At 48.0% G+C, this 26,215-nt stretch overlaps 1 protein-coding gene across 1 annotated transcript in view; it reads left to right on the top strand.

Annotated features, from left to right (window-relative positions):
• The first annotated feature begins 2,816 nt into the window (after positions 1 to 2,816).
• Positions 2,817 to 26,215, top strand: part of ASIC2 (acid sensing ion channel subunit 2) — a 1,207,926-nt gene continuing 1,184,527 nt past the window's right edge. The window contains exon 1 of the mRNA XM_070390448.1: positions 2,817 to 3,371. Coding sequence (XP_070246549.1) covers positions 2,817 to 3,371 — 555 coding nt within the window. The remainder of the gene's footprint in view (positions 3,372 to 26,215) is intronic.

The following is a 26,215-nucleotide window of genomic DNA, read 5'->3' as shown; positions in this document are numbered from 1 at the left end:
GAGCTCGTGTTTTGGAGACAAAAGCCTGAGTTCAAATCCTGCTTGGGCACTCACGAGTTGTGTGACTTTACTCTCCTGAGCCTCTGTTTATTTGTGTGTATATATGGGGCTTCCCTGGTGGCTCAGGCAGTAAAGCGTCTGCCTGCAATGCGGGAGACCCGGGTTCAATTCCTGGGTCGGGAAGATCCCCTGGAGAAGGAAATGACAATCCACTCCAGCACTCTTGCCTGGAAAATCTCATGGATGGAGGAGCCTGATAGGCTACAGTTCCATGGGGTCGAAAAGAGTTGGACACGACTGAGCGATTTCACTTTCACTTTCACTTTATGGGGTAATAACACACACCTGTCAAGGTGGTTGAAAGCATTAAGTGAAATGAGACGACATCCTTGCCCAGTCCTGACGCACAATAAATTCTTAAAAAAAAAAAAAAAAACTCAGTTATTTTCAGCTGTGCTGGGTCGTCTTTGCTGTGTGAAGGCTTTCTCTAGTTGTGGCAAGTCAGGGATACTCTCTAGTTGCGGCGTGCAGCCTTCTCACTGCAGTGACGACTCTTCATTGCAGAACACAGGCTCTAGGTCACGTGGACTTGGTAGTTGTGGCGCACAGGCTTAGTTGCCATGCAGGACGTGGGGTCTTCCGGGGTCAGGGATCGAACCCATGTCCCCTGCATTGATAGGCAGATTCTTAATGACTGGACCACCAGGAAAGCCTATGACAGATTCTTAGTTAGTCTTGGCACCCCCTGTTTTGAAGCCCTGACCCCATCTCGGCAGCTGGAGGCAGGAATTGGGAACCTCTGGGCTGACACACGCGTGAAGTTAATTGGCCTCTGTCATTTGTCCTTATTTGGGATGCTTCTGTTCTTTAAGCTCCCAGGATCGATAAACCATCGATTTAAAGCCATGTGTTGCCTCAGTACGCATCCAGACTCTGTTACCAGCTTGGATCTGGTTAAGCGAGAGGGCAGATGGGATAGAGAAATATTTCGAAGTAGATACAAACCAAGAGCGACGTTCCCTAAACTGCCTTCTTCTCAAGGAGTGCTATTTAAGCTGGGCATACCCTGGGGACATCAGGTTGGCTCCACACGGCATCCCCGTGTGGCTCTGCCTCAGCTTGGCAGTGTGCATAGGGTTGGCCACTGGAACTTTCTGTTCCTTTCCTCCTGAAGGGGATTTAGCCTCACTGATTCTATGGGTTCCAGCCCTTTGATCCCTGGCACTGGGCAAGCCACACCCACCTGCTGGCAGGGGCTGACTTCCAGTGGATTTTCAGGAAAAAAAGAGGTAGGTGGCTGGAAGCCCGATCTTTCTTTCCCATCTATAGCTCCAGCTGTGTTTCCATCTGGCAAATCCTGGGGTAGAACTCCACACACACACACACACACACACACACACACAGCCCAAGGGAAGGCAGCCAGTCCTACCTGGAACCCCAGCTGTCTTTCTCTTTCTGATGCAAAAATCTCCTGACATCTCTGCGGAGGTGAAGGCTACTTGTTGCTCTGCCTGTGGTCTCCCAGGGGCGCCTGGGGCCCCTCATACCCTGGAATGTCCCCCTCCCGCAGGCATCAGGGGTTTTCCCGGGCTCCCTTCCTTTCCCACCTTCCAGCATCTCTGTGTCTGGAGACCCAAGGCTGGGTCTGACCTGGGAACAGATCTTGGTGCAAAGGCTTGCTGCCTCCACCCCCATACCGGGCTCTTGGGAGTTGATCAAGGTACCTTCCTGCCACCTATAGGGGGCGGCTGTCGCGTCGTCCCTCCCGGGGAGGGGGCTGGTTCTCCCCCTGCGGGCAGAGGCCCCCATTAGCTCCCTCCAAAACAGACCAAAAAGAAACTTTCGCCGGGTCCCCCGGACTCCCCGCAGCCCTCGCCCCCACCCCCACCGGCCCTCTCCCCATCCCAACAGCCTGCTGGTGGAGGGGGCGAGGGAGGGCGGCTCTCTCGGTGCCCTCTGGGTCCTCGCTTTTCCTGAGAGGGTGGGATGGGGGTGGCGGGGCGGGGGTGGGAGACAGACGAGTCCCCTTCCGGAGCCCCAGCCTCCTTCCCAGTCTCCTGGTCCTCGCCTCTCCGCGGCCGCGCGCGCTGCCTACTCTCCGAGGAGGAGGCGCGAGCCGCGGACCGCCCGGCATTTGGAATTCTGCCCAATAAAAGGGGGGCCCGGAGGACGGACGAGAGGAGAGGAGGGACGGAGGCCGGCGGCGAGAAACGCGATCCGGAGTCCAAAACAGCACGGGCAGAGGAGAGGACCCGAGCAGCCGCGGCGGCGGTGGCGGCGACGGGGGCCCCTGAAGCTCGGCCGCTGCGCCCGCCTGCAGTGCATCAGCGTGGCCGCCCTGACATCCCCAGGATGCTGAACACGGGGCATTATGCACTGGTTAACAGGCTCCGAGCTGCTGAGCGACTTGTTTTAAGCATTTTCTCCCTCGCTCTCGCTTTTAATCTTGTCTCTAGTGGCGTGTGTAGGGGGGAGGACTTTATTTCCATTGGCTAAGCTCTCCCTTCCCACCCACATCTCTTCCACATCACCTTGGTGTCTCCCTAAATAAAACCAGCCCTCCTTATCGCCTGGAAAAAATCAGGAGCTAGAGTTTGAATGGGTTTTTTTTTTTTTTTTTTTTTAATATAAACACTCACCCCTGGCAGCGTGCGGCTGGGCTTTCAGGATAAACTCCGGTGGTGCTGCCCTGCCTGATGCTGGCTTTTCCTTCCCTCCCTTGAACGTCAAGCTTTAAGCAGAGACCCGAGGACTGGGAACTCTTTCCCTGAAATCTGATCAACCTGAAGCCAGTTGCGGAACTGCACAGGGTCCCCATGGACCTCAAGGAGAGCCCCAGCGAGGGGAGCCTGCAGCCCTCTAGCATCCAGATCTTCGCCAACACCTCCACCCTCCACGGCATCCGCCACATCTTCGTCTACGGGCCGCTGACCGTCCGGCGTGTGCTCTGGGCCGTGGCCTTCGTGGGCTCCCTGGGCCTGCTGCTGGTTGAGAGCTCGGAGAGGGTGTCCTACTACCTCTCTTATCAGCACGTCACCAAGGTGGACGAGGTGGTGGCCCAAAGCCTGGTCTTCCCGGCCGTGACCCTCTGCAACCTCAACGGCTTCCGTTTCTCCAGGCTCACCACCAATGACCTGTACCACGCCGGGGAACTGCTGGCGCTGCTGGACGTCAACCTGCAGATCCCCGACCCGCACCTGGCCGACCCCACGGTGCTGGAGGCCCTGCAGCAGAAGGCCAACTTCAAGCACTACAAACCCAAGCAGTTCAGCATGCTGGAGTTCCTGCACCGCGTGGGCCATGACCTGAAGGATATGATGCTCTACTGCAAGTTCAAGGGGCAGGAGTGTGGCCACCAGGACTTCACCACCGTGAGTACTTGGCATTCAGTTCCTTTCTGTGCTTGGTCTTTGGAGAAGTGCCACGCTGGTGGCCTCTGGCTTGGTTTGAGGTCTCTCTGTGCTTTGGAGCAGGAGGGAGAGCCGTGCCTCAGGTTGAAGGCCAAGAGGGGAGTTGGCCAGAGTTGTTGGAACTGGCAGGAGGCGTCTGCCCGCTGGGATGGGCACTGTTGTCTGGCCGGATGTGCAGGGCGAGCGGGGGGCCTGGCCTTGGGCGATGGCTCCCCGAGATGTGCTGAGCTGCCTTCCACCCACCCAAAGGCAGGAGGCCTGAGCTGTCCATGGTCCAGGGCACTTGGTGTCTGAGCTGTGTGATTGGAACAGCTTGTCATTGACGAGGTGGCATTTTTTTTTCCCCCTTTCTCTCTCTGCTCGGAAGTAGCATCAGGCACTGCATCCTGTGGGTTGGGCTGGAGCTTAAAGCTGCCAGAGAAGGGGGTGTGGGGCCCCAGGCAGCCTGGCTGGTTCCTGGCTTTGGGAGCTTGCTGGAGCAGGTGATACTGCAAAGGTGTGGAAGTCTCTTTGCTGCCTTTTCCTGTGCGGATTCTGAGCTCCATGTCAGGAGAGGAGAGGCCAGGGGCCCCAGGGTCTCTGTCTGGTCTGCTGGCAGGTCAAAAGCAAAGAGATGTCCAGGGTGCTTGGCCCAGAGAGGAGGGTTTAGATGGAGGCAGGATGGTCTGTGAGATGCCTGTGAGGGCAAAGCATTGCAGGCTGGCTGGTCTGGGAGTTTCAGCTGGAAACTCAGAGGCTCAGTTTGCTATCTGTACAATGATGATGATCGCTTAACAACGTGGATATGAGAGGAGTGGTGTGGGGAGGGGGCGAGCAGCTGTGAGATTCCAAAGCCTGGAGGAGGAGTGTGGAGCTGAGTAAAGAGCAAAAGCGGAGGGGAGGTGGCTCCCTTTCAGGCAGGGGCTTCCTGGAGGGGCAGAGAAAGGATGGGAGGAGAGCTGTGTCTGCCTAATTAGTGGGCTGCTAGGCAGAACTTGGCACCACAAGTCTGATTGCTGCTGCCCGACAGCTCCTTGCTCCCAGGGGGGCCTGGGACATCAGGGGCCTTGGGACCCTCCAGAAGCCCAATGTGGTTGCTTCTCCAAAGCTGCCTTAGAGCTTTTGAGTCTCAGAACCTTGAGCCAAATTGCAGTCGTAAGTTTGGCGTGGCAAATGGCAGAGAGACCCGACTCTGTCGTCAGCTCTCGTCTGAGGTCCTCTGCTTAATTAAGACATGCCCTACCTTGCTCCGTGATACATCCATTCCCCGCCTGCTCTCAAATCCACTGCCTTAGCAGCCTCTTGCTGTGAGTTTCTTTTAACACTACAACCGATTTCTGCCCACAGCCTCTGTGCTTGCTGTGGGCTGTCTCTGGTCTTCTCTAGAAAAGCCAAGAGTGCTTGAGTGTTGGGGGGCGGGGAAGGAGAGGGTACTGCTTCTCACTGCCTGTAGAGCTCTCTTTCTTGGGGGAGTTATTCTGTGTGATTTGTTTGAAACCTTGTGCAAAACAGCCCAGCAGAATCAGGCCGTGGTATATGGAAGCTGAAGAGGAAGCGGGTCTGAGCTGGGGGCAGGGACCAGCAATCCTGGAAGCCTTTCTAAATTGGAGCAAACAGGATCCAAAAACATGTCACGCACAAATGATGTCTTAGGTGGCTTGGGGAGAGATGAGGGGAAAACCTCATTCTTGGAGGCTGAAACCATCATTGTATCCACCCCATGCTTTCTAGTGCCGTGGCAACGCTCAGCTTCTCCACTGCACCACGCAGCTTAGACACACACTCAGCTGTTCCTCTGTCTGCCTGAACACGCATGGAACATGCAGAGAGTAGAGAGACAGAGAGGGTGGCACCAGAGCCACCACGATGGGTAGCCGCCTCTGGACCAAGTTCTCTCAAGTATCCACATGACCACATGTACACCTAATGACTTCCTCTCAACTCATGACCAAGTTCCATTTAGAAGTAAAGGTTCTCTGATCCCCGGCTGCTGTTTCATACTCAGCCTGTCATTTGGGTCCCTGGGGTTCCAAGAGGCCAAAGATCAGGCCTTCAATCCTGACCCGAGCCTTTGACCTTGCCAGGTTCTCACTTCAATAGGGAAGCTGCCTGTGGATATAAATGTCAAGTGTCATGTCATTATCTGTCATCCTCACCAGATTCAAGACTGATCTAGGTTGAGTGCCCCTCCTTGGACTGACCTCAGTCTTCCCCCTGCATGGAAAAGGGGATGGGTCTCAGGGCTGGACTGTGTCCAGTAGGGCAGGAGAGTGTCTGAAAGGGCACCTGCTCCAGGCGGGACATTGATCTGTTTCGCCCATTGGTCACAGTGAGCAGCCAGGCTCCAAGGGTGGGCTGTGATGTCAAGTTTGTTCCAGGACCTTGCAGTGAAGGCTAGTCCTTCCCACTCACCCTGGTCTCCCTGGCCTCTTGGCCTGGGGTCCAGGTGTACTTGTCTTTGGCCTGGGGTGCACCAGAGGAGTGTGAGACCTCACAGGTGGCTGAGGAAGAAGTCAGCTCACCATCTTTCTCTCTCATTCATTCTCTGTACTCCGTACCCCTCTCCTTTGGTTCATTTGCTGGACTCTCCCTGGGTTTGTCCTATGCTGGGTGGCTTCCTCCTCTATGAGCTGTGGCTGGCTTAGTAGACCAGTAAAGTGTCAGGGAGGGACTGTCCCAAGTGGATCATTTTTCCCGTTTTTCTTTTTCTGTAAAGCGCACCTAATGCCATCTCCAGGGCTAATGCTTTTGCAGACGCTTCCTTATTCCAAGTTCTTAGCTGGTGAGCAATGAAGTGCATAATACCCTTTAATTAGCGAATGAGCCATGATTCGAGCAGAGCGAAAGACTGTCAGCGGAGGTTAAAAGTCCCAGAAGCTGTGTGTGGGACTCTGATTGCCATGTAAACAGGTATGCTTCATGCTTGGGCAGGTACATTCTTAGCCCTCACCTAGGACCATCTGTGGAGAAGGCAATGGCACCCCACTCCAGTACTCTTGCCTGGAAACTCCCATGGACAGAGGAGCCTGGTAGGCTGCAGTCCATGGGGTCGCTAAGGGTCGGACACTATTGAGAGACTTCACTTTCACTTTTCACTTTCATGCATTGGAGAAGGAAATAGCAACCCACTCCAGTGTTCTTGCCTGGAGAATCCAAAGGACGGGGGAGCCTGGTGGGCTGCCGTCTATGGGGTCGCACAGAGTCAGACACGACTGAAGCGACTTAGCAGCAGCAGGACCATCTGACTTCAGATGGGTACATACTTTTCCTTCCTGGGAAAGAAGAGGAGCATTTTGATTCAACAGTATCTACTTGGCAGAGCCTGCCCAGCTGACCTAGTATGGAAGGAAAGGGTGAGAGGGCTCGCCGTGGGAGTGTTTGGTCGTGACTGGATGAGTTGAAGTTAAGATTAGAAGTAGGAAGACTTAAGTTTGAGTCCCACCTCCATCATGTCTTAAGCTTATTCCCTGGGTTGGGTTCTGTGCCCTTCTCGGCACTGACTTGCTCATGGAACATCTGATTGTAACCCGTGACTTTGTAACTCACAGGGGAGAACGAGTCATGTGAGACGGTATATATGAAAGTCCTTTTGCGTGTTGTGACAACGATGCAGATGTAAGGCAGGGTTATTATCAAGATAAGTAGGAAGGTGTTTATTGTCCAGGCTGCTTGCCCTGTTTACAGCCCACCAGAAGAGTCAGTTGATGAGTAATGCTGTCACGGTAGCGAGGAGGTTGCTACTTTCTCTGTATGGAGCCCTGGGGGAATGCCTAGCATCGCAGGGATGGGGTTTCTTAGAGTGGAGGTCACAGCTGGATTCAGCAGCTAACTGTTGCTGACAGGTGGCAATCCCACTGCTTGTAACTAGCACGTGACAGTTTCACGTCTTTTTTCTGCTTATCACATTGGGGTTCATCCGCCTCCAAGTTCAGGAATGCAAATGATGCCCAGTTTGCATTTTTAACCTGATTCCATAGTGTGTGTGTGTGTGTGTGCGTGTACTTTAAACCTGACATTTCTTAGGCATTTCTTTCTTTTTGTACTGAAAGAAAGGTCCCTCCACAATGGGATCTTGTTAGAGGCAATTCTATAATTCTTAGTCATCCACGTCACATGGCCTTAGCGAGATGGCTTGGGGAGGGTTTAGCAAGCTCATATATTTGGAATTCTTGCCCCAGGTCGGTGGGTCCATAGCTAATCTTATTACTCCTTATCACAAGAGGAGCAGGTGTGTGAAGAATGGGGGCTTTGGGGAGAGATCTGAGTTGGAATTCCAACCATACCCCCTCTTCCCTGTATAATCTGTAATTTGTGTAAGGCAAATTTCTTAACTATATTCTCTCCATCTCTAATTAAAAACAATAATGCCTGCCACTCAGAGTCGTTGTACTGATCTAGGGAGGTCAAGGATGCCGAGAGCTAGTGTGGGGCAGGTGCTTGGTACGAGAGCAGGGCCCTTGCTTTGTTTAGCATCCCATAGGAGTTTTGCCTGAGCTTTGGTTGGATGCTGGCTCCCATGACTCCAGGCCAGGGCCCTGCCCACTCTTCCTCACTGTGACTCACTAACAGCTTTAGATCATGGGCAACGGCTGTGTTTGTGGGGTTCTTCACTCTCAAAATGTGTCAAGCATTCCCTTTTCACAGTATGTCCATATCAGTTCTTCTACCTGAACACCCCCTCCTTACCCACCAGCTTGGCTTCCATGTCTAGCTCATGCCACTAACCTTAGCCCAGGAAGCTTGTGCTGCCCCCCTTACCCCTGATAGGAGTCGAGTGGCCTGGGTACCAGGCAGGCATCTTTTATCCAGCATGTCCTGTGAGTGCCTAGCACATCCATTCCTTTGTTAATCAAACAGAGCACCTCCCATGTAGCAGGGATGGTGCTAGACCAGATCTTTGCCATCAGAGAGCTTATGGCCCATTTCTTACCCCTCTGGATCGGGGGGCTTGTTGAGAGCAGGAATCTTGTCTCATCAAACACTTTCTCTGCATCTGTCATGCTGAAAACAGGGCCTGCCCACAGTAAATACCCAGGAAAGCTGTTTTTTTTTTAGTTCCTTGCTGTTTCCTGAATTGATCCCACATCCTTTGCTCATGGGCCTGTCTTCTTTACATCTCTCATCTCTATGTCTATTTATTTAAATCCTACGCATCCTTTAAAACCCAGCCCTAATATCTCTGTGGCCTTCTCTAGGAAACCACTGCCAACCCCTTTCCCCATATCATAATCTAAATTAATCTCTTCCTCCCCTGTCTTCTAGACAGCCTTTGGCGTACTCCTCTGATAGAACAGTCATTATGCATGCTTTCCCTTGCATTAGAATCATGAAGTGTTTAGGCTGAAAGGGACCTTGGAGAAGATTTAATTTAATACTTGCATTCTTTAACCACTGATAATTTTTATACATTGTCCATTTCAGTCTCTCCTTCCTGTAAGACATGATTTTTTTCCCCTAATTTTATATTTTCAGGACTTAGAACTGCTTATCACATCGAAAGCTCTTCCAATGTGTCATCAGAGTGTATGAAGCGGGTTTGCAGCTTTTCAAATGTAAGGTGACTCTGATATCAACTGAACAATTGCATTTTTGGCTTCCCTTTACAGTGTAGGTACCCAGGATTCCCCCTGTATTGAGATGACTTGTCTCTTATTGTTATTATTTTAATAATACACTTTCTGATTATAGAAACAATCCATGCTCACTGGAGAAAACTTGGGAAGTGTGGGAAGGAATAAAGAAGACAACTTTGCCCATAATAGCATCTTAGATATAATTGCATGTATTATTTTGGTGTCTGGGGAGTAACTCCATTTGGTCATGCCTGGGTTCACACATCTGTACATCTAATGCCTGGTCTGGCATGCAGTATACACTCAGCCCGTGTCTGCTTGCCTTCTTCTCCCTGGGTCCCCTGGGTAGTATCCAGAGGGTTAGAAATTCCTTCAAAGGTCCATTTAGTGTAAAAATAAAATCTACAGATGGGTCTCCATGGGTCTGAGCAATACCCCTTTGGTGGGATATATTTTGTCTTATCTGCCAGGAGCATCCAGGGATAATTTGTGAGAGAAAGAGGTACCAGCCTCTCTTAACTCTGCTTCCTTGGGTTTTAGGTTCACAATTGAACAGGAGTTGCTCTTTTTTAAAAAATAACTTTATTTGTTTATTCTTTTTGGCTGTACTGGGTTCTTGTTGCCGCGTGGGCTTTCCTGTAGTTGCGGCGAGCAGGGCCACTCTCTATTTGTGGCGAGTGGCTCTAGGCACGTGGTTTTCAGTAGCTGTAGCACACGGGCTTAGTTGCTCTGGAATATGTGGAATCTTCCTGGGTCAGAGTTCGAATCTGTGTCTCCTGCATTGGCAGGCAGATTCTTCACCACTGAGCCACCAGGGTTAGTCCAAGTTACTCTTTTCTGATGGCCCTTGATTGACAGCCCAGCTGTGCATTTACCTGAAGCCATCTTGGTCCTGTGTGTTGTATGTTTGCTGGACTGAACCAGAGATGTGTTTATTGAACCCCAATTGGATCTTCTGACTGAGGCTTAATCTCGTTCCTGGATGAGACCCAACTCCTCATGACCATGAGGACCATGGACTGTGAAGACCACGAGGTTCTCCTTGCCTGGTCATCTCTGCCTGCCTCAGCATGATATATAGACCCTGACTTACTCTAACCTGGGAAGTTTCTAGGCTGTAAATCAAAACAGTATGCATTGCATTGGGCTTCCTAGGTGGTGCTGGTGGTAAAGAAGCCGCCTGCCAATGCGGGAGATGTTAGAGACATAGGTTTGATCCCTGGGTCGGGAAGATCCCCTGGAGGAGAGTATGACAACCCACTCCAGTATTCTTTCCTGGAGAATCCCATGGACAGAAGAGCCTGGAGGGCTACAGTCCATACGGTCGCACACGACTGCAGAGACTTAGCACGCACGCATATACATTGCATTGAATCCAGAGTAAATGATAGCTCTTATTCCTGAAGTTGCTTGGAAGTCTTGTGCATATTTACCATGCTCTTGCAGAGGCAACCTCTGCCCAGCTGAGTGGGTGGTTTTCCATGGTGCCAGCCTCTGGTGGGGATCTTCTAGTTTGCAGTGTTAGGTCGTGTCTTTCTGGCAGTAAAGCTTTCAGGGGTGTGTTGACTTCACTCTGATGTGATGAAGGGCTGGAATACTAACTAGGAGTGAGTGTTACAATAACCCAAACCATCTGCTTGCCAAGAGAGGCTAAGGCCTCATCAGGCCACTGGGCTGGTACCGAGTTGCTCTGTGTTTCCACTTTTGTCCCTGGGAGCTCTTAGACCTCCAGAACTGCTGATGGAAGAAGGCTACCCGAGAGCTTACTGAATTGGAAATGGAGTCTTTCCGCCTTGCTCCAGTGGCTCCCTTTTCCTTTCTACAGCAAGTCTTTCCCTTAACGATGAGATGAACGCTAGACAATTTTCTATAAAGTTTCTGAAACCTAGTTTGCTACCAATTTCTAGAGTAAGAGCTGGAATGGGATGCCATGTAAAAAGTCCCCCACAACTGAATTGGTAGCTTTTTTATTTTTTATTTTTTTTGAATTGGTAGCTTTTAGCACCAAACTTGTCAGAGGCATTGTTTCCATAGAGCAGTTCATATTTCAAAGAACCAAGTAATCCCATTTTCTCCAGCAGAACAAAAATATGTCACCTGGGTCTAGAGATATCTGAAAGTGTGCTGTGTGCTGCCTCTTTTTTTGTCGGAGTGTTTGTGTTTGATGGAGCAAGGTTGCCATATCAAACTTGACCAGCAGGGCTGTTTGACCCATGATCTATTGTAACCTGAAACTAATGGCCTTCATCACCTCTGCAAATTTGAAATTCCATGTATCATAGTTCTCCCCTGCAATGGACTTCAAGCCATTTCATACAGATGGGGCTTAGTGGTTACTGGAAGCCTGTGATAGAAGCCTATTTATCAGAATGGGCTTTATTTGAGGAGAACATTCTGCAGAGGGTCATCCTTTGGTTGTGAACGCATGTCTCCATCTCCCAGCACTTATTTTCTCATGACTCAGGTCCATTCCCTATCGATTACCTCACTGGCCATGGAAATTTGTATTCAGGAGAAATAAAGCATGAAGCACAGAAGGAACGTATTTGCCTGCATTTATTGACTTCTGTTGATGGAGTGACCCAACCTTGGGAAAGGTAATTAGCTTCTCTGGGCCTCAGTTTCTTTCCTTGTAAGATGAGCAGGCTAAACTAGGTGTTTCCCAAGGACGTGCCAATTTGTAGAACTCTAATGTAGTAGACCACAATCAAAGTTTATTTTCTGATCTCACATTTGTTCGTTGAAACTACAATTTTATGTTTGGAGGCAAGGAATGGATGTTGTTTAGTAACCAGATATGCTTATCTATTTAGTTGTTTGTGTTATATAGATAGAGCTGTACAATGGAAGGAAAAATACCCTGATACCTTGTGTGGGTGTAGCAGAAACAGGGAGGCACCGAACCCTACAGTCAAAACTGTCCATGAGCCTTGTGTGTGGTTGCAGTTGATCATTTTGCCCAAAAGTCTAAATCACACTGGTCCTAGAGTTGTGAGCAGGGGTCTGTGTTCAAGTTAGCAAGGGCATTTGTGAAAGATGCTGTAGTTCCATCCAGACCCTCTATCCTGCTGCTGGGGCTACAGCTCCTATGGCTCCTATCTGGCCTGAGATCAGAAGGACGCCCTTGGTCCTTAGACAGCTGGCAGTGCCTGTCTAGGAGATAGCTGAGAAGTTATACACCTCCCCACCGCCTGGGGGCAGCCAGGGGCCAGCAACTGACTGACCCAGGTGCTCAAAATGCCAGGCGTCTCAAGACCCCAGAAATTAGGGTGCCGTTTTTCACACTCCCGAGCTTTCCATGGGGTCAGGTTGAGCTCCGCGTCTCCCCAAAACACCACTTTGCTTACGTCTTCTTCCTTCCCTATCTTGTGTGCCTCCCTCCCTTCTAGGCTTTTCCTGAGTTCATCATTCCTTCAATAAATTGTCTTCCCTGGTGGCTCAGATGGTAAAGCGTCTGCCTGCAATGCGGGAGACCCGGGTTTGATCCCTGCGTTGGGAAGATCCCCTGGAGAAGGAAAGGGCAACCCACTCCAGTACTCTTGCCTGGAAAATTCATGGACCAAGGAGCCTGGTAGGCTACAGTTCATGGGGTCGCAAAGTCGGACACGACTGAGCGACTTCACTTCACTTTCACTTCAATAAATTACCTGGATGAGGAACCCTGTCTCAGGCTCTGCTAGGGAGCCCAACCTATGTATTGATTCGTTTTTGCTTCTCCATCTATTTGACAAAATGGAGAATCACTTAGGCACGTGAACCTGTATCTGGCTTGGAGCGAAGGAAATACCGATTTCAAAAGTCTTATAAGCCTCAGTCTTTCTAGATGTGTCCTCCTCTGGGGTCTGTAACAATTTCCAAGGGAGACTTTTCATAACACAGATGAGCATCTCTCTGATTGGGATTCATTATTCTAGGCTCAGCTGTGTATTCCTCTTTGGAACTTTTTGTCCAAGGAAAGCCCTTCCCAAAGTTGCCTGTGCCCTAAAGTGAAGTCGCTCAGTCGTGTATGACTCTTGCGACCCCGTGAACTATAGCCTGCCAGGCTCCTCTGTCCATGGGATTCTCCAGGCAAGAATACTGGAGTGGGTTGCCATTTCCTTCTCCAGGGGATCTTCCCAACCCAGGGATCGAACCCGGGTCTCCTGCATTGCAGGCAGATGCTTTATCCTCTGAGCCACCAGGGAAGGCCTGTGCCCTAAGGACTGAGCTCTTCCTATTCTCGCAGCTCCTGCATACCCCTGGTCCCCACCTGCCACCGCCCCCAGCTCAGGCTGCTCATACCCTAGCTCTCACCTTTACCAACACCCGCCTTCTCGTCCTTTCCCAGTTCCGCTGTCTCTGAGAGTGTCCCTTTCTTACCCTCCTCCCAGCCTTCACTGGATGGGCCTCAGTCTGGCTTCAGGCCACAGGGAGGAGGCGGCTGCCTTTGATGTTGGCAGTGGCTCGGGCTCATCCATAAAGTAGGAGGCAGTGAGAAATGTACGGCTGACCAGGGGTGACACTCCTCATATGTCACAGAAACCGTGAGTGATGAGGAATGCAGGGAAGAACTGAGAACTGTTTAGACTGAAAAGGGAAGCAGGTGACCCAAGGCCAGGGGGTTGCTATCTTCATGCACTCAGAAGGTCCTCCTAGGGAAAAGAGATGAGGTTTTCTCTTCGAGAGGCCAGAGGGCAGTGCTGGTGCCCATGGGTGGGAAGTTGTTCACAGAGGTGGTATCAGCTGCTTGGAAGGGGCCATCTGGGGACCACCCGTGCTGTGTCATTCTAGCTGAGGCTACACAGTCGCTTACTGGCGACGCCGTAGAGGTGGATCAATGTCAAGTAAAGAGTTGGATGTAATGACCTCTACAGTTGCTTTCAGCTCTGAGCATCTTTGATTTATTTTCTTTTGGAACAGATATTTGGGGTCAGAGGTGAGGGCCACTGACAGATGGCTTTGAGAGGAATCGATAATAGAGGCAAGCCAGCCCATGTAGCTTGCTACACCCAATACCGTGTAGCTTTGAGGCTGAGAGTTTCAAGAGTGAGGAATAAGGATGCTGCTGCCAGAAAATCCTTGGAGACAGAAGAGGCTCCGTTCATCCAGAGAGAGAGGAGGATGTGTGTGGGTGGTGGTCACCAGGGCTTGGAGTGGCTGGTAAATTATCTGGCCTCCCCAAGGGAGTCTGTGCGGCTTCTGGACAAGTAGTTCCCAGGACAATTCATCGTAAATTCTGACCACTAGTGCCAGTCTCAGAAAGCAGATCTTGGATGTGTTTGAGCCTGGCCTGGTTTCCGGTGGGGGCAGGAGAGACAAAGAGGTACTTGAGTTAAAGGTTACTCTAGGGCTTCCCTGGAGGCTCAGTGGTAAAGAATCTACCTGCCAAGGCAGGAGACATGGGTTCCATCCCTAGTCTGGGAAGATTCCCACATGCCAAGAAACAACTGAGCCCGTGCACCATAACTATTCAGCCTGTGCTCTAGAGCCCGGGAGCCGCAACTACTGAGCTCGTGTGCTGCCATTACTGAGGCCTGTGAGCCCTAGAGCCTGTGCCCCACGACAAGAGAGGCCACCACACTGGGAAGCCTTCCCTGCTTGCTGAAACTAGAGAAAAGCACACAGCAATGAAGACACAGCACAGCCAAAAAGAAAAAAATAAATAAGTAACGAAAATTATTTTAAAAGGTTACCTCTATAATGGGTGGGGTTAGCGATAGCCCCAGTTATAGAGGCTGGGAAGGCTAACCTGGCTGGGAGAATGCCCTGCCTGGGAGTACCAGGGTGTTATGGGAAGTGTGGGGAGGATGTAGGGGTACTGGCACCAGAGGTAATTATAGAATGAGATATTTTAGCCAACTGTGGATTTCAGTGCCTGATAAGTGTGGGCTCCAGGCTTGCATAGCTATGATTTTTTGATTTATAAGAAAGGCATATTTGGTCTTCATTTGCCGGTTCCTGGTACAAGAGATTGAAAACCTTTGGAATATCTGGAAGGGTTGGGTGAGAGGAGTATTTTTAAAAAATTATTTTAAAGCCTTTATTGAATTTGTTACAATATTGCTTCTGGTTTATGTTTTGGTTTTTCGGCCTAGAGGCTCATGTAATTTTAGCTCTTTGACCAGGGATTCAACCCTCACCCTCTATATTAGAGGATGAAGCCTTAACCACCGGACTGCTAGAGAAGTCCCAAGAGCATCTTTTGTTATTCCTAATAACGCTGTTTCAACCAGACCTGAGTTTATGCTAAAGAAGTAAATCTTGCTGGCCGCCTGGATGGCTTCAGGATGGGGTCTGGTTTCCATCAGTCATGTGATTAGAAGGTTGGAAATTGAGCTAATCACCAGTGGCCCATGATTTAATCAATCCCGCCTATGTAATGGGACCGCTCCATAAGAACCTCTGAATGAAGGGGTTCAGAGAACTTCTGGGCTAGTGAACACGTGGAGGTGCTGTGGGGGTCGGCATACCCAGGGAAAGGGCAGAAGCTCAGTTCCCTGTATGCTGTTCCCTGTCCTAAGGTTCTCTTCTGTCTGTCTGTCTGTTCTGGAGTTGTGTTCTCTAAAATAAACCAGCGAGACTAAGAGAACTTTTCCTGAGTACTGGGGGCCATTCTAGCAAATTATCAAACCTGAGGAGTGGGTCATGGGAACCCGATTTATAGTCAGCTGGTATGAAGTACAGGTGTCTTGGAGACTGGCATCTGAACTGGGGACTGTCTTATGGGTCTGAACCTTTAATCTTTGGGGTTTGCCCTAACTCTGGGTAGTTAGGGTCAGAATGGCTTGGTATGAGGGGAAACCCCACCTGCTTGGTGTCAGAAGTGAACTGTTCTCTGACTTTAAAAAATGAATCTTAGTAATGATCTTGTGCAAATTACTTCTCTGTTTCCTCACGTATTAAATAATGATTATACTGGTACTTACTATATAGGATGGTGTGCTGCGTGAATGAAATAATAGAAGCAAAGCTTTGAGCTTCTGGCCAGATGTAGAGTGTCAGTATTTTGTTGCTGCTGTTATTTTTATTATTACTAAGATGAGGTGGAGATAAAACTTATTAACAGGAGATCTGAGAGCCAAGGATTTTGGGGGGGAAATCCGTATTGACATTTGTGAATTCCATGAGTATGGGGATGATGAGGCTGTGAACAAGCCAGGCACCCAGATCCTGCTCTAAGCTACGAGAGACACCCAGAATATGTCAAAAATAGAATTCCTTCCATTTGATCAAAACTATGTAGTTTACAAAACCCGTTAATAATTGCTAAAGTTTTCTGAGTGCAATGCTACATCTCAAATCCTGTCCTTTACCTGGGATCCAGTCTCTATTCGCAACTCTGTTTTTTTGGTAGGGAAAAAAAATTGAGGCTGAGAAAAGTTAAATGACAAGCCTGAAGTCACTTAGCTAAGAATTGGTGGAAGTGGTATTGGAACCAGGTACTCTGGCTCTAGGTCCTCCAGGCTTCCTAAGATGCTATTTGGTCCTCACAGTAACTCTGAAAGCAGAAAAGGTAACAGTGCATCTGTTTCAGTGTTGAACACTTGAGGCTCAGAAAACCTGAGTGACAGATGCAGGGTCACTCAACAAGAGAGTGGCACCTTTGAGGATCAGAGTTCCTGCCTTCTGATTCCCGTTGGGGGTTCTCTGTGAGGACATCGAGCTTGTTTGTGCTGGGCTGAGTGAAGTCAGGCTATTCATTTGTGAGTCTTCAGCTCAAAAGACTTGAAGTTTAGGCTGAAGTTTTCTCCGTGACTCTTGTATCTTGCTCAGGGAACCAGGAGCCTGGGCAGCTCCCAGGGTTGAATGAGAGCAGGAGAGTGGGGTGCAGCTTTCCATGCAGCCCCATCTCTTACCTGCATCCCTCACCCTTGTGCAGGTAAACTGAGAGAAGAGGCAAAGGCAGCACAGCTCTCTATGACTGGAGGCAAATGAGGTTTTTTTTTTTTTAATTTTATTGAAGTATAGTTGATTTACAATGTTGTGCTAATTTCTGCCCTACAGCACAGTGATTTACTTTTCATATATATATATATATACACACACACATAAATACACATACATTCTTTTTCATGTTTTCTCCATTATGGCTTATCATAGGATTTTAAAATTTTGTTTACTTATTTATTTTCATTAAAAAAAAATTGAATGCCTGTTATGTGCTAGGCACTGAGCTAGATGCTGAAGATACATAGATGAAAAAGCCAGCTGTCACCTTTAGGAAAAATTTTTACCTAGGGAGCCCATCAAGTCCCAGACCCCTGTAGCGTGTGTACAATGACATAAGTGCATGTATAGAGTCATACTGTGCTCAGTCACTCAGCCGTGTCTGACTCTCTGCGATCCCATGGATGTGGCCCACCAGGCTCCTCTGTTCATGAAAGATTTCAGGCAAGAATACTGGAGCGCATTGCCACTTCCTTCTCCATTAAGTTTGTTTTACATTGAAGGATAATTGCTTTACGACACTGGTTTGATCTCTGCCATACATCAGCATGAATCAGCCGTAGGTGTACATATGTCCCCTCCCTCTTGAACGTCCCACCCTTTCCCACCCCTCTAGGTTGTTACAGAGCCCCACTTTGTATCATTTTGAATATGGTTTCTTGTGCTACACTGTAGGACCTTGTGTATCCATCCTACGTATAATAATTTGCACCAGAGGACGGTTTTGTGGTGCAAGAGGATATTCCAACTTTCTGGAACAAGACCTTGCAGCTCCAGTTCCAGGCTGAGAGGAGGAAGAGGAGCACGGATGCAGTCAAATGACTGGTTCTGAGAGGGGACTCCCCCTAGACCTTTCTGGTTGATGACCATGCAGGTGGATTCTGGGCTAATGTCATGCATCTTGGTGCAGCTGGTTTCACCAGTTGCACAGCCGGGTCACCGAGCATCAGCCCTGTGAAATCAGTTTTCCCTTTTCGGGGAAAGTGGGCTTTGGATCCTGCTGCTGTGATTTCTGCCTGTCACAAGCATGGCACCCCTAAGAGCTGGACACACGTCTGTGGTCCCCTCGACCTCCCAGCTCTGCAAATCTGTATCAGATCGTTTATTTTTGCCTCCCTGGTCTGTCGGCTCAGGAATGTACAGGTGGACAGGCCTAGTAATTCCACATCACCCTCTTTAGGAAAGTGGAGAAGGTGGAGAAGTCTTTTCTTGCCAGGCTGACACTTGCTGTCCCTCTCACATTGCTAACTGGAGGGCTCTGGGGTCTGACATTAGGACATGAGCATCAATTTTCAGATGTGCATGGGATTCTGCCTTGCTGGCTCTTTCTGCCTCCACTTCCCCATTTTAAATCTGACTCTGGCATTTGAAAAGATTGGATGGCATCACTGACTCAATGGGCATGAACTTGGGCAAACTCCGGGAGATGGTGAGGGACAGGGAGCCCTGGCAGGCTGCGGTCCATGGGGTTGCAAAGAGTCAGGCCTGACTTGGGACTGAACAACAACAACAGCTGGCAAAATGCTAACTTTATGGGAAACAGATATGTTGAAGGAACCAGGTGGCGAGAGCTTGGCATTGAGAGCTTCCGCCTCCAAATCCGTGACTTGAATTTGAAGGTTCAGTCCACCTGCACTCTGAACAGAGTTCCAGGCGGTAGTATAGCACGGGGGTTGAGAGCCGGGGCTGTGGAGTGAGATGGCCTTGATTAAAATTTTATAATCATAGACAGTAAGTTTTTATATAAGAAATTTTGAGTTTTGAGCTTTCAAAGATGTGAACATATTATAAACTTATTACAGTACAGTAGACAACTGGGTTAGTTGGGTGAACTGTGCTTCATTGCTCAGTTGCATCCAACTCTTTGTGACCCCACAGACTGTGCCCTCCAGGCTCCTCTGTCCTTGGGGATTCTCCAGGCAAAAATACTGGAATGGGTTGCCATGCCCTCCTCCAGGGTTAGTTGGGTGCCTGGGCTAATTTTGTTGGACTTACAAACAAGTTCGACATACAAACGTGCTCTTGGAACAGAACTCGTTCGTATGTAGGGGACCTATTGTATCAGTTAGATGATCCTGGGTAAGATATTCAATCCAATTTGGGGAGAATTAAGTAACTTATCAACTATGCAGCATGATAGAGCCCAACTGTGAGTTGGGTCTCACCCCCCTCCGTCTTTACATCTCCATCTATCCACCACATTTTCAGCTTCTGATTCAGTATAACATTTTTCTATTCCCTCATTTCTGTTTTTTGAGCTGGGGGCTTTCTCCTGAGATTATCTGGACTGGGTTCTCTTTTGTATTCTCCTCCTCCGTTGGCTATGGTGATAGAGGGACCTTTCTCTGGAGCGGGAGCTGTATCGGTTAGATCTTTTAGCATGTCCACCATGATGGTGTAGGGAATTTTAGGTCCTGCTTTCTCCTTGATGGCCCTGAGAGATGTCCACCCCTCCAAGAGTGTGAGAAGGTGGCCAATAAGAGAGAAGGATCTCCATGAACTGGAAATAACAGTGTCTTCTAAAGTTGGGGCCAAGGCTGCTTCTGTCTTCCTAGAATGATTTCTTAGCAGAACACCTTTTATCCCCTGGGCCTGTTAGCTATTTCAGGGACATTCTAAGTGGCTATTAACAAATGTTGAATTATGGCTGCAAACCTCTGGGAGCTCAAGTGACATTCACATGAATCACAAGTGAGCTCTGTGCAGTCAAGGCTGCCACAATGGACTGGGATTAAACAAACAGGGGCCGTTGTTCTCCTGCGAAGCAATGAGGCAAGAAGGCGGCTCCTTAGAGTCTGTGGTCCCAGGCAATGTGCCCCTGGGAAGCAGAACACTGTTCCACAAAACATGGCTCATTGCTGTAGGGAAGACATGCTCTGGGTTTGCAGAGAGGTATATTCCAGCTTCATATCTGGAGGAATTTGCCAACAGTCAGGATGCCCAGGGGGGTTTCCCAGGTGGTGCAGTGATAAAGAATCCACCTGCCAAGGCAGTAGACACAAGACTTGGGTTTGATCCCTGGGTTCCAGAGATTCCCGTGCAGTAGGAAGTGGCAACCCACTCCAGTATTCTTGCCTGGAAAATTCCATGGACAGAGGAGTCTGGAGGGCTGCAGTCCATAGGGTCACGAAGAGTTGGACATGACTGAGCTACTGTACATGCACATCTGCATTATGTCCAGATATACACTCGCCAGTCTCACGGGTTATGAGTTACCCAGGGCACTGGTTCAACCAACATCAACTGAGTGCTTCCTATGCCCTGGGCTAAGCTCTAAAGAAATGGAAATGCATAAGGCTTGGTTCTGGAGAAGGAAATGGCACCCCACTCCAGCATTCTTGTCTGGAAAATCCCATGGACAGAGGAGCCTGGCGGGCTGCAGTTCCTGGGGTCACAGAGAGTTGGACACAACTGAGCGACTAACGCACGCGCACACACAAGACCTGGTTCAGAAGGTCAAGGAGCTCATAGCCTGGAGGGGAGCAGTGAACAGATTCCATGAAAACAACCAAAGTTTACACAAGGCAACACAGGGTAGGCTCTAAAAATCTTCCAAGAGGAGATTATATGTGTAATTTTTTTTTCTTTTTTGCCCTTCGAGACAACTTAAAATGTATATATGTATATGAGACTAATGCAAAGGATTCCTGTGTATCCTTTCTCCCGTGGTCCCAGAGATGTCCTCTTTGGCCAAAGGACCCCTCCTGGGAGGCTCTCGGTTGTCAAATCTTCTGAGTCTCCTTTATTCTGGAACTACTTCTCAGTTTCTTCCTGACCTTCATGACCTTGACTTTAAAAAAAAAATAATTCAAGGCTAGTCATTTTGCCAAATGATTTTCAGTTTGGGTTTGTCTGATGTTCCCTCTTGATTAAATCCAGGTAATGAGTTTGGGGCTGGATTTCACAGGTGGGTGGTTTAGTCGCTCAGTCGTGTCCGACTCTTGCGACCCCATGGACTGTAGCCTGCCAGGCTCCTCTGTCCATGGAATTCTCCAGGCAAGAATACTAGAGTGGGTTCCCATTTCCTTCTCCAAGGGATCTTCCCGACCCAGGAATTGAACCTGGGACTCCTGCCTTTCAGGCAGATTCTTTACCCACTAAGCTACGAGGGAAGATCACCAAATTTCACAGGATGGGAGCAGAATTCTCACTGCGTTCTATCTGGAGGCACATGATAACTTATTTGTCCCAATACTTACGGTGTTAACTTTTATCACTTGATTAACGTGGTGTCTTCCAGGGAGAGGCTCTGAGACTATGTAAAACCCCATTTCTCCTCCCTCTTTCACCCTCTGGTTTTATCATCCATCGATTTTTCTTGCCTGAATTATTACAATGATGCTTGCCAAATGGTGATTTTCTAATTCCATCTTTCCATCTACATTTATTAGTTGGCTTTCTAAAATATAGAAGGGCTTTTTCATTTCCCTTTCTTATTCATTTATTTTATTTCAGTAGAGGCCCCAATTTCTGTTTTATTCAATGGGTTCTCATCTGTTAATATCATTATTTCGAAACTCAAAATCGCCCATATTTGGAAACCCTTTCAAGCTGATATCTGTTTCCTTTTTGACATTTCCCTGGATCCCTTGTACATGTTTAAAATTTCTGGTCCAACAAGAAGGCTCATTTATTTTTCCTCCCTCAGTCCTGTAACTAGCTACTTTTCCAGTGAATCCTGATATCTTTTAGTGGGAAATGGTATTCAGAACCAAGATCTGGGTGCTGGGTATGCTCATTACTACTGGATTGTCACTGCTCTGGACCCTCCCAGTGGACAAAACTAGGAAATTTACATGCATATTTGCATCTATATTGAACTACCAGTTCACATAGATGCTTCCAGTTTTAATCTAACACCATGAATTCATTCTAAGTTTTTGCCCTTTCCATAGTGATCTTTCATTTTTTCCTGCAGGGAGGAAATCTGCCTCCCGTGATCTTATTTATTTGCTCTATTCTGTTGAATGGAGACTATTTTCATATTCCTCCAGACTGCTAATCTGCTTGGATGTCTCCACACAAGGACCCAGTCCCCGCTGGGCTGACTTTCTGCCTCTCCCCAGTGCCCCTTCTATGTGCTCTGGTGCTACCAGGCTGCCTTTCATTCTTATTCAGATTTCCTCAGTTGTCCCCCAAACATTCGTACAGCTTGTTAACTTTAAAAATTCAGGCTCCACTGAAAAGGCAATCAAGATTCAGGCACTGCATATTATTATTCTGTTTCTTTAATCAGTGCTCCTCCCAATATAACATAACATACATATACACCGTTTTTTTTAACAGTTTTATTGAGATGCAATTCTTATTTCATAGAATTAACCCATATAAGGTATAAAATTCAGTAGATTTAGTGCATTCACAGAATAGTGAATTTTAGAACATTTTCATTACCCCTGAAAGAAACTGGATCCATTAGCTGTTACCTCCCCTCCCTCCAAACTCTATCAGTCTAGTTCCTCACTTCTCTGCTCTCTGTCTCTACAGATTTGTCCATTCGGGATATTTCATACTAATGCAATCACATACTATATCACGTTTATGTTGTGACAGACTTCTTTTGTATAGCATAATGTTTTCAGGGTGCATCCATGTTGTAGCCTGTATCAGTACTTCATTTCCTTTTATTCCCCAAAATGTTTCATTATATGGATATGTCACATTTTATTTATCTTTTCATCCTTTGAGCTGTTTCCATTTCTTTTTTTTTTTTTTTTTTTTGGCGATTATGAATAACACTCCTATTCACACTTCCTCTAGTATTGACTTTTGGAAGAAAACAAATCCAAACAAAGCAGTCCCATACAGTAATCTTGTATTATGACTCTATCTGATTAGTTCCTTGTGGTTTCACTTAACCTACTCCTCCCTTCTCTGTATTTCTTATAAACTCAGAGTTGGGTTTAAAGAGTTGATGAGGTTCAAGGTTAATGTTTTTGGTGGAGAACTCCATGGATGAAGCTGTGTACTTTGTACTGCATCATAGAAGGAGGAGCTTACTCTGTGATGGTCCCATTCTTAGAGATGCTGGTTTGGGTCCCTTGGCTAAGGCAGCAACTGCTGGGTCTCTCCCTTGCATCTCTTCCCATCATCAAATCATCTGCCATCATCCGTGGGATCATACTCTGATACCCTGTTAATATTGTATTTACCCTCATGTTTGAACCTGAATTAACAGCTTCAGTAGAGTTTGCAAAATTGTGATTTCTCAATTCTTTCTACATTTATTGGCTGACATTCTTTTGTAAAGAAGAGCTTTCCCTCATCAGCTGGGGATCAACCAGAGTTCTTCCTCTGAAGGCAGGATAAATGCTTACTCTTGTCCTTTAATTACCAGTTTCCAGAGGATAGAATTGATGTAATAACTGCTGTAATAACTGGGTGGGAGGGGAAGAGGGCAGGTTGGTAGGGATCCATGCAGCTGTAGTCAAGGTAACCACAGACTCTTTTCAGACCTCCTGGTATCCCAAGATGGGGGTGTTAATCTTTCAGACATGGTTCTCCCTGGTCCTGAGACTGGGCAAACCTGGGATAGAGATGGCAGGAACTAAGGTTGGCGGAATAGGGCTATGACATCCCCGACCACATGGCATAAGGCAGGTCATAAAATTAGGGATCCTGAGTATCTGTCCTGACTCTTAGTATCTCCTCACTTCCCTGGAGCCTCCCCAGGAGATGCCCAATGCTTATGCTGCCTTGCTTCTGTCTCCAAGGAGTTCATGCAGCGTCTGTCCTCAGTGGGAGCAGAGGAGGTAGAGTAGGAAGGGAAGTCTCGCATGTGGATTCCACTAAATTAAACTACTTGAATATGTTGCTGTTGTTCAGTCACTGAGTCATGTATGACTCTTGCGATCCCATGGACTGTAGCATATCAGCTTGCCTGTCCTTCACCATCTCCTAGAGTTTGCTCAAATTCATGTCCATTGAGTTGATGATGCCATCTAACCATCTCATCCTCTCCCATCCCTTTGTCCTCCTACCTTCAATCTTTCCCAGCATCAGGGTCTTTTCTAACAAGTCAGCTCTTCGCATCAGATGGCTGAAGTATTGGAGCGTCAATTTCAGCATCAGTCCTTCCAATGAGTTGATTTCCTTTAGGATTGACTAGTCCAATCTCCTTGCTGTCCAAGGGACTCTCAAGAGTCTTCTCCAACACCACAATTGGAAAACATCCGTTCTAACCTAATTCTAACCTAGATACATGACTAGAGCTAATCATTTGCTGAGCACTTACTCTGTGCCAGGTGGAGTTGGAAGCACCTCCCAGTGACGTGTTGAAGGAGGTGCTCTTACTCCTCAGATTGTGTGTGAGGACTGAAGCACAGGAGATTAAAGGAGCTACCAAAGTCTCTAGCCTGATGATCCATTCACTCCCTGATTCTGCCTCCCCAGGCAGTACACGAAAAGCTGTTAGGAGGGAGCAGAGGGGCAGTTTCACCTTGTCCTTCCTCCAGCCTTTATTTCTCTGAATAACTGGATATTTCCACGGCTATTTGGCTTCGAGTCTGGAGGACAGGGCTTCTGGGTATAAAAGGGAGAGGAGCAGGGTGGGGCTTTCAGGGGGGAGAGGCACCCAGTGAACGTAAGCATGATGGTCCCCAGGAACCCTTGTCACCATGGCTCTGTCCCTCACCCTGCATCGCTCTGCTGACAGTCCCCATCCTTCCCACATCCTGCTCTCCGCCTGGCCTGCTAATTATCTGGTATGCTAATGAGCCCAGAGGATTAACACAAAACATGGGTAATGATGATTTCACTTGATAGATTTAAAGCTACCTTCCTGGGAAATGTAATTCAGTCTGTTTACTGGGAGAGCATCTCCCTGAGATCTCAGTAGTGGAGGACCAGACACCTGACCACAATGTGTTCTTCATTCAACCTACTGTTTTTTCATTCACTCATTCATTTATTTTGCACCACCCCCAAGGGCCTACTTGGTACCAGGATGGATAAAGCACATCTCCTGATCTCAGTGAAATCTCATATTTTCAGAGGGACGCACATATGTAAACATAAACTTTATATTAGAACTGTCATGACAGAATTATCTATGTTGTGTGTGTTTGGGGGGGCGGGCAGTGCAGAGGATGGAGTGATTATTCCAACTGGGGGGAGTGAAATGGCTTTATGAGGAAGGTAGCCTTTTAGTGAGGCCCTCAAGAGGAGTAGAATTTTGACAAGTGAAAGGGGCAGGTGGGTACATATCATGGCCAGGGAATGGTGCAAGTAAAATTACCTGTAAATTATATGCTTGGGTAGAAACAAGAACAGGAGATAATGCTTCAGAGTTGGTCCTAGCGCGACTGTGAGGGACCCCAAGTGTTATAGGCACTGGGGAGCTTTTGAGGGCCCTAAGTGACATAATCCTATTGTATTGGTTTGGCCAAAAAGTTCATAACATCTTACAGAAAAATGCAAAAGAACTTTTCTGACCAACCCAATCCTTTTTTTTTTTTTTAGAATCACACTTAGGAACATCCTGGTCGATGATGGTTTAGCTAAGAAAGAGGTTGCAAGGGTATGCTTTTTGTTTGATAGTTTTGTTATTACTACTATTTAAAAAAATAAGAGTTTTTTTTTTTTTTTTGCCATTATTGGATTCTTACCTATTAATCTTATCTTTGTGGAGCCCAAGTCTTTTGGTGTGAATTACTGACTGTAAGTGTAAACAATACTTCAGGCAGTGAAAAACTTCATCATCATGTGCTGAGAGAACTAATCAAGGCATTAAGGGAAGATTTAAATCTGTGTTTCTCAACCTTGACTGCACAGTGAAGTTACGAGGGAAGCTTTAAAAAATACTGGTGACTGGGTCCCACCCCAGAGATGTCTGGGTTAAAGCCTGGGTGTCAGAATTTTTCAAAGCTCACCAGATTAATTCTAAAGCTCAGCCAAGGTTAAAAAGCTACTAGCAAGAGAACCAGCAGTATGGAGAATTGGGAGCAAAATCCAATGTTGGGTTTGCTGATGGGTTTTCTCCCACAGAGATGCTAGTAGCCCTTGCTCGGGTCCTGATCCACTTTTTGTCTGTAGCTTTATTTCCTATGCCTGCTGTTTCCTCCTGCTTGGGAGTTCCAGTTACCAATGGACAGGCCTGAATGTTACGGCTTGGCCCCAGAAGACAGTTCTCATCTTAGGCTGGCCAGGCCATAGCTGGCTGGGGCTTTGCTGGCCAGAAATTGAAGTTGTGAGGTTCTGCTCTTGGCATTATTAATCAAGGACTTTCCAGATCCTTTATTTTAGGCAAGGTATCCTATTTGGCTTCTGAGTCCTGATTAGCCTATTTGTTGTCATTATTCAGCAGTCCAGTCGTGTCTGACTCTTCAT

This window comes from Bos mutus, chromosome 19 (genome assembly GCF_027580195.1).
Source record: "Bos mutus isolate GX-2022 chromosome 19, NWIPB_WYAK_1.1, whole genome shotgun sequence".
NCBI lineage: Eukaryota > Metazoa > Chordata > Mammalia > Artiodactyla > Bovidae > Bos > Bos mutus.
The sequence above is the reverse complement of the archived record's forward strand: the minus strand, read 5'-3'. Positions and strand labels throughout refer to the sequence as shown.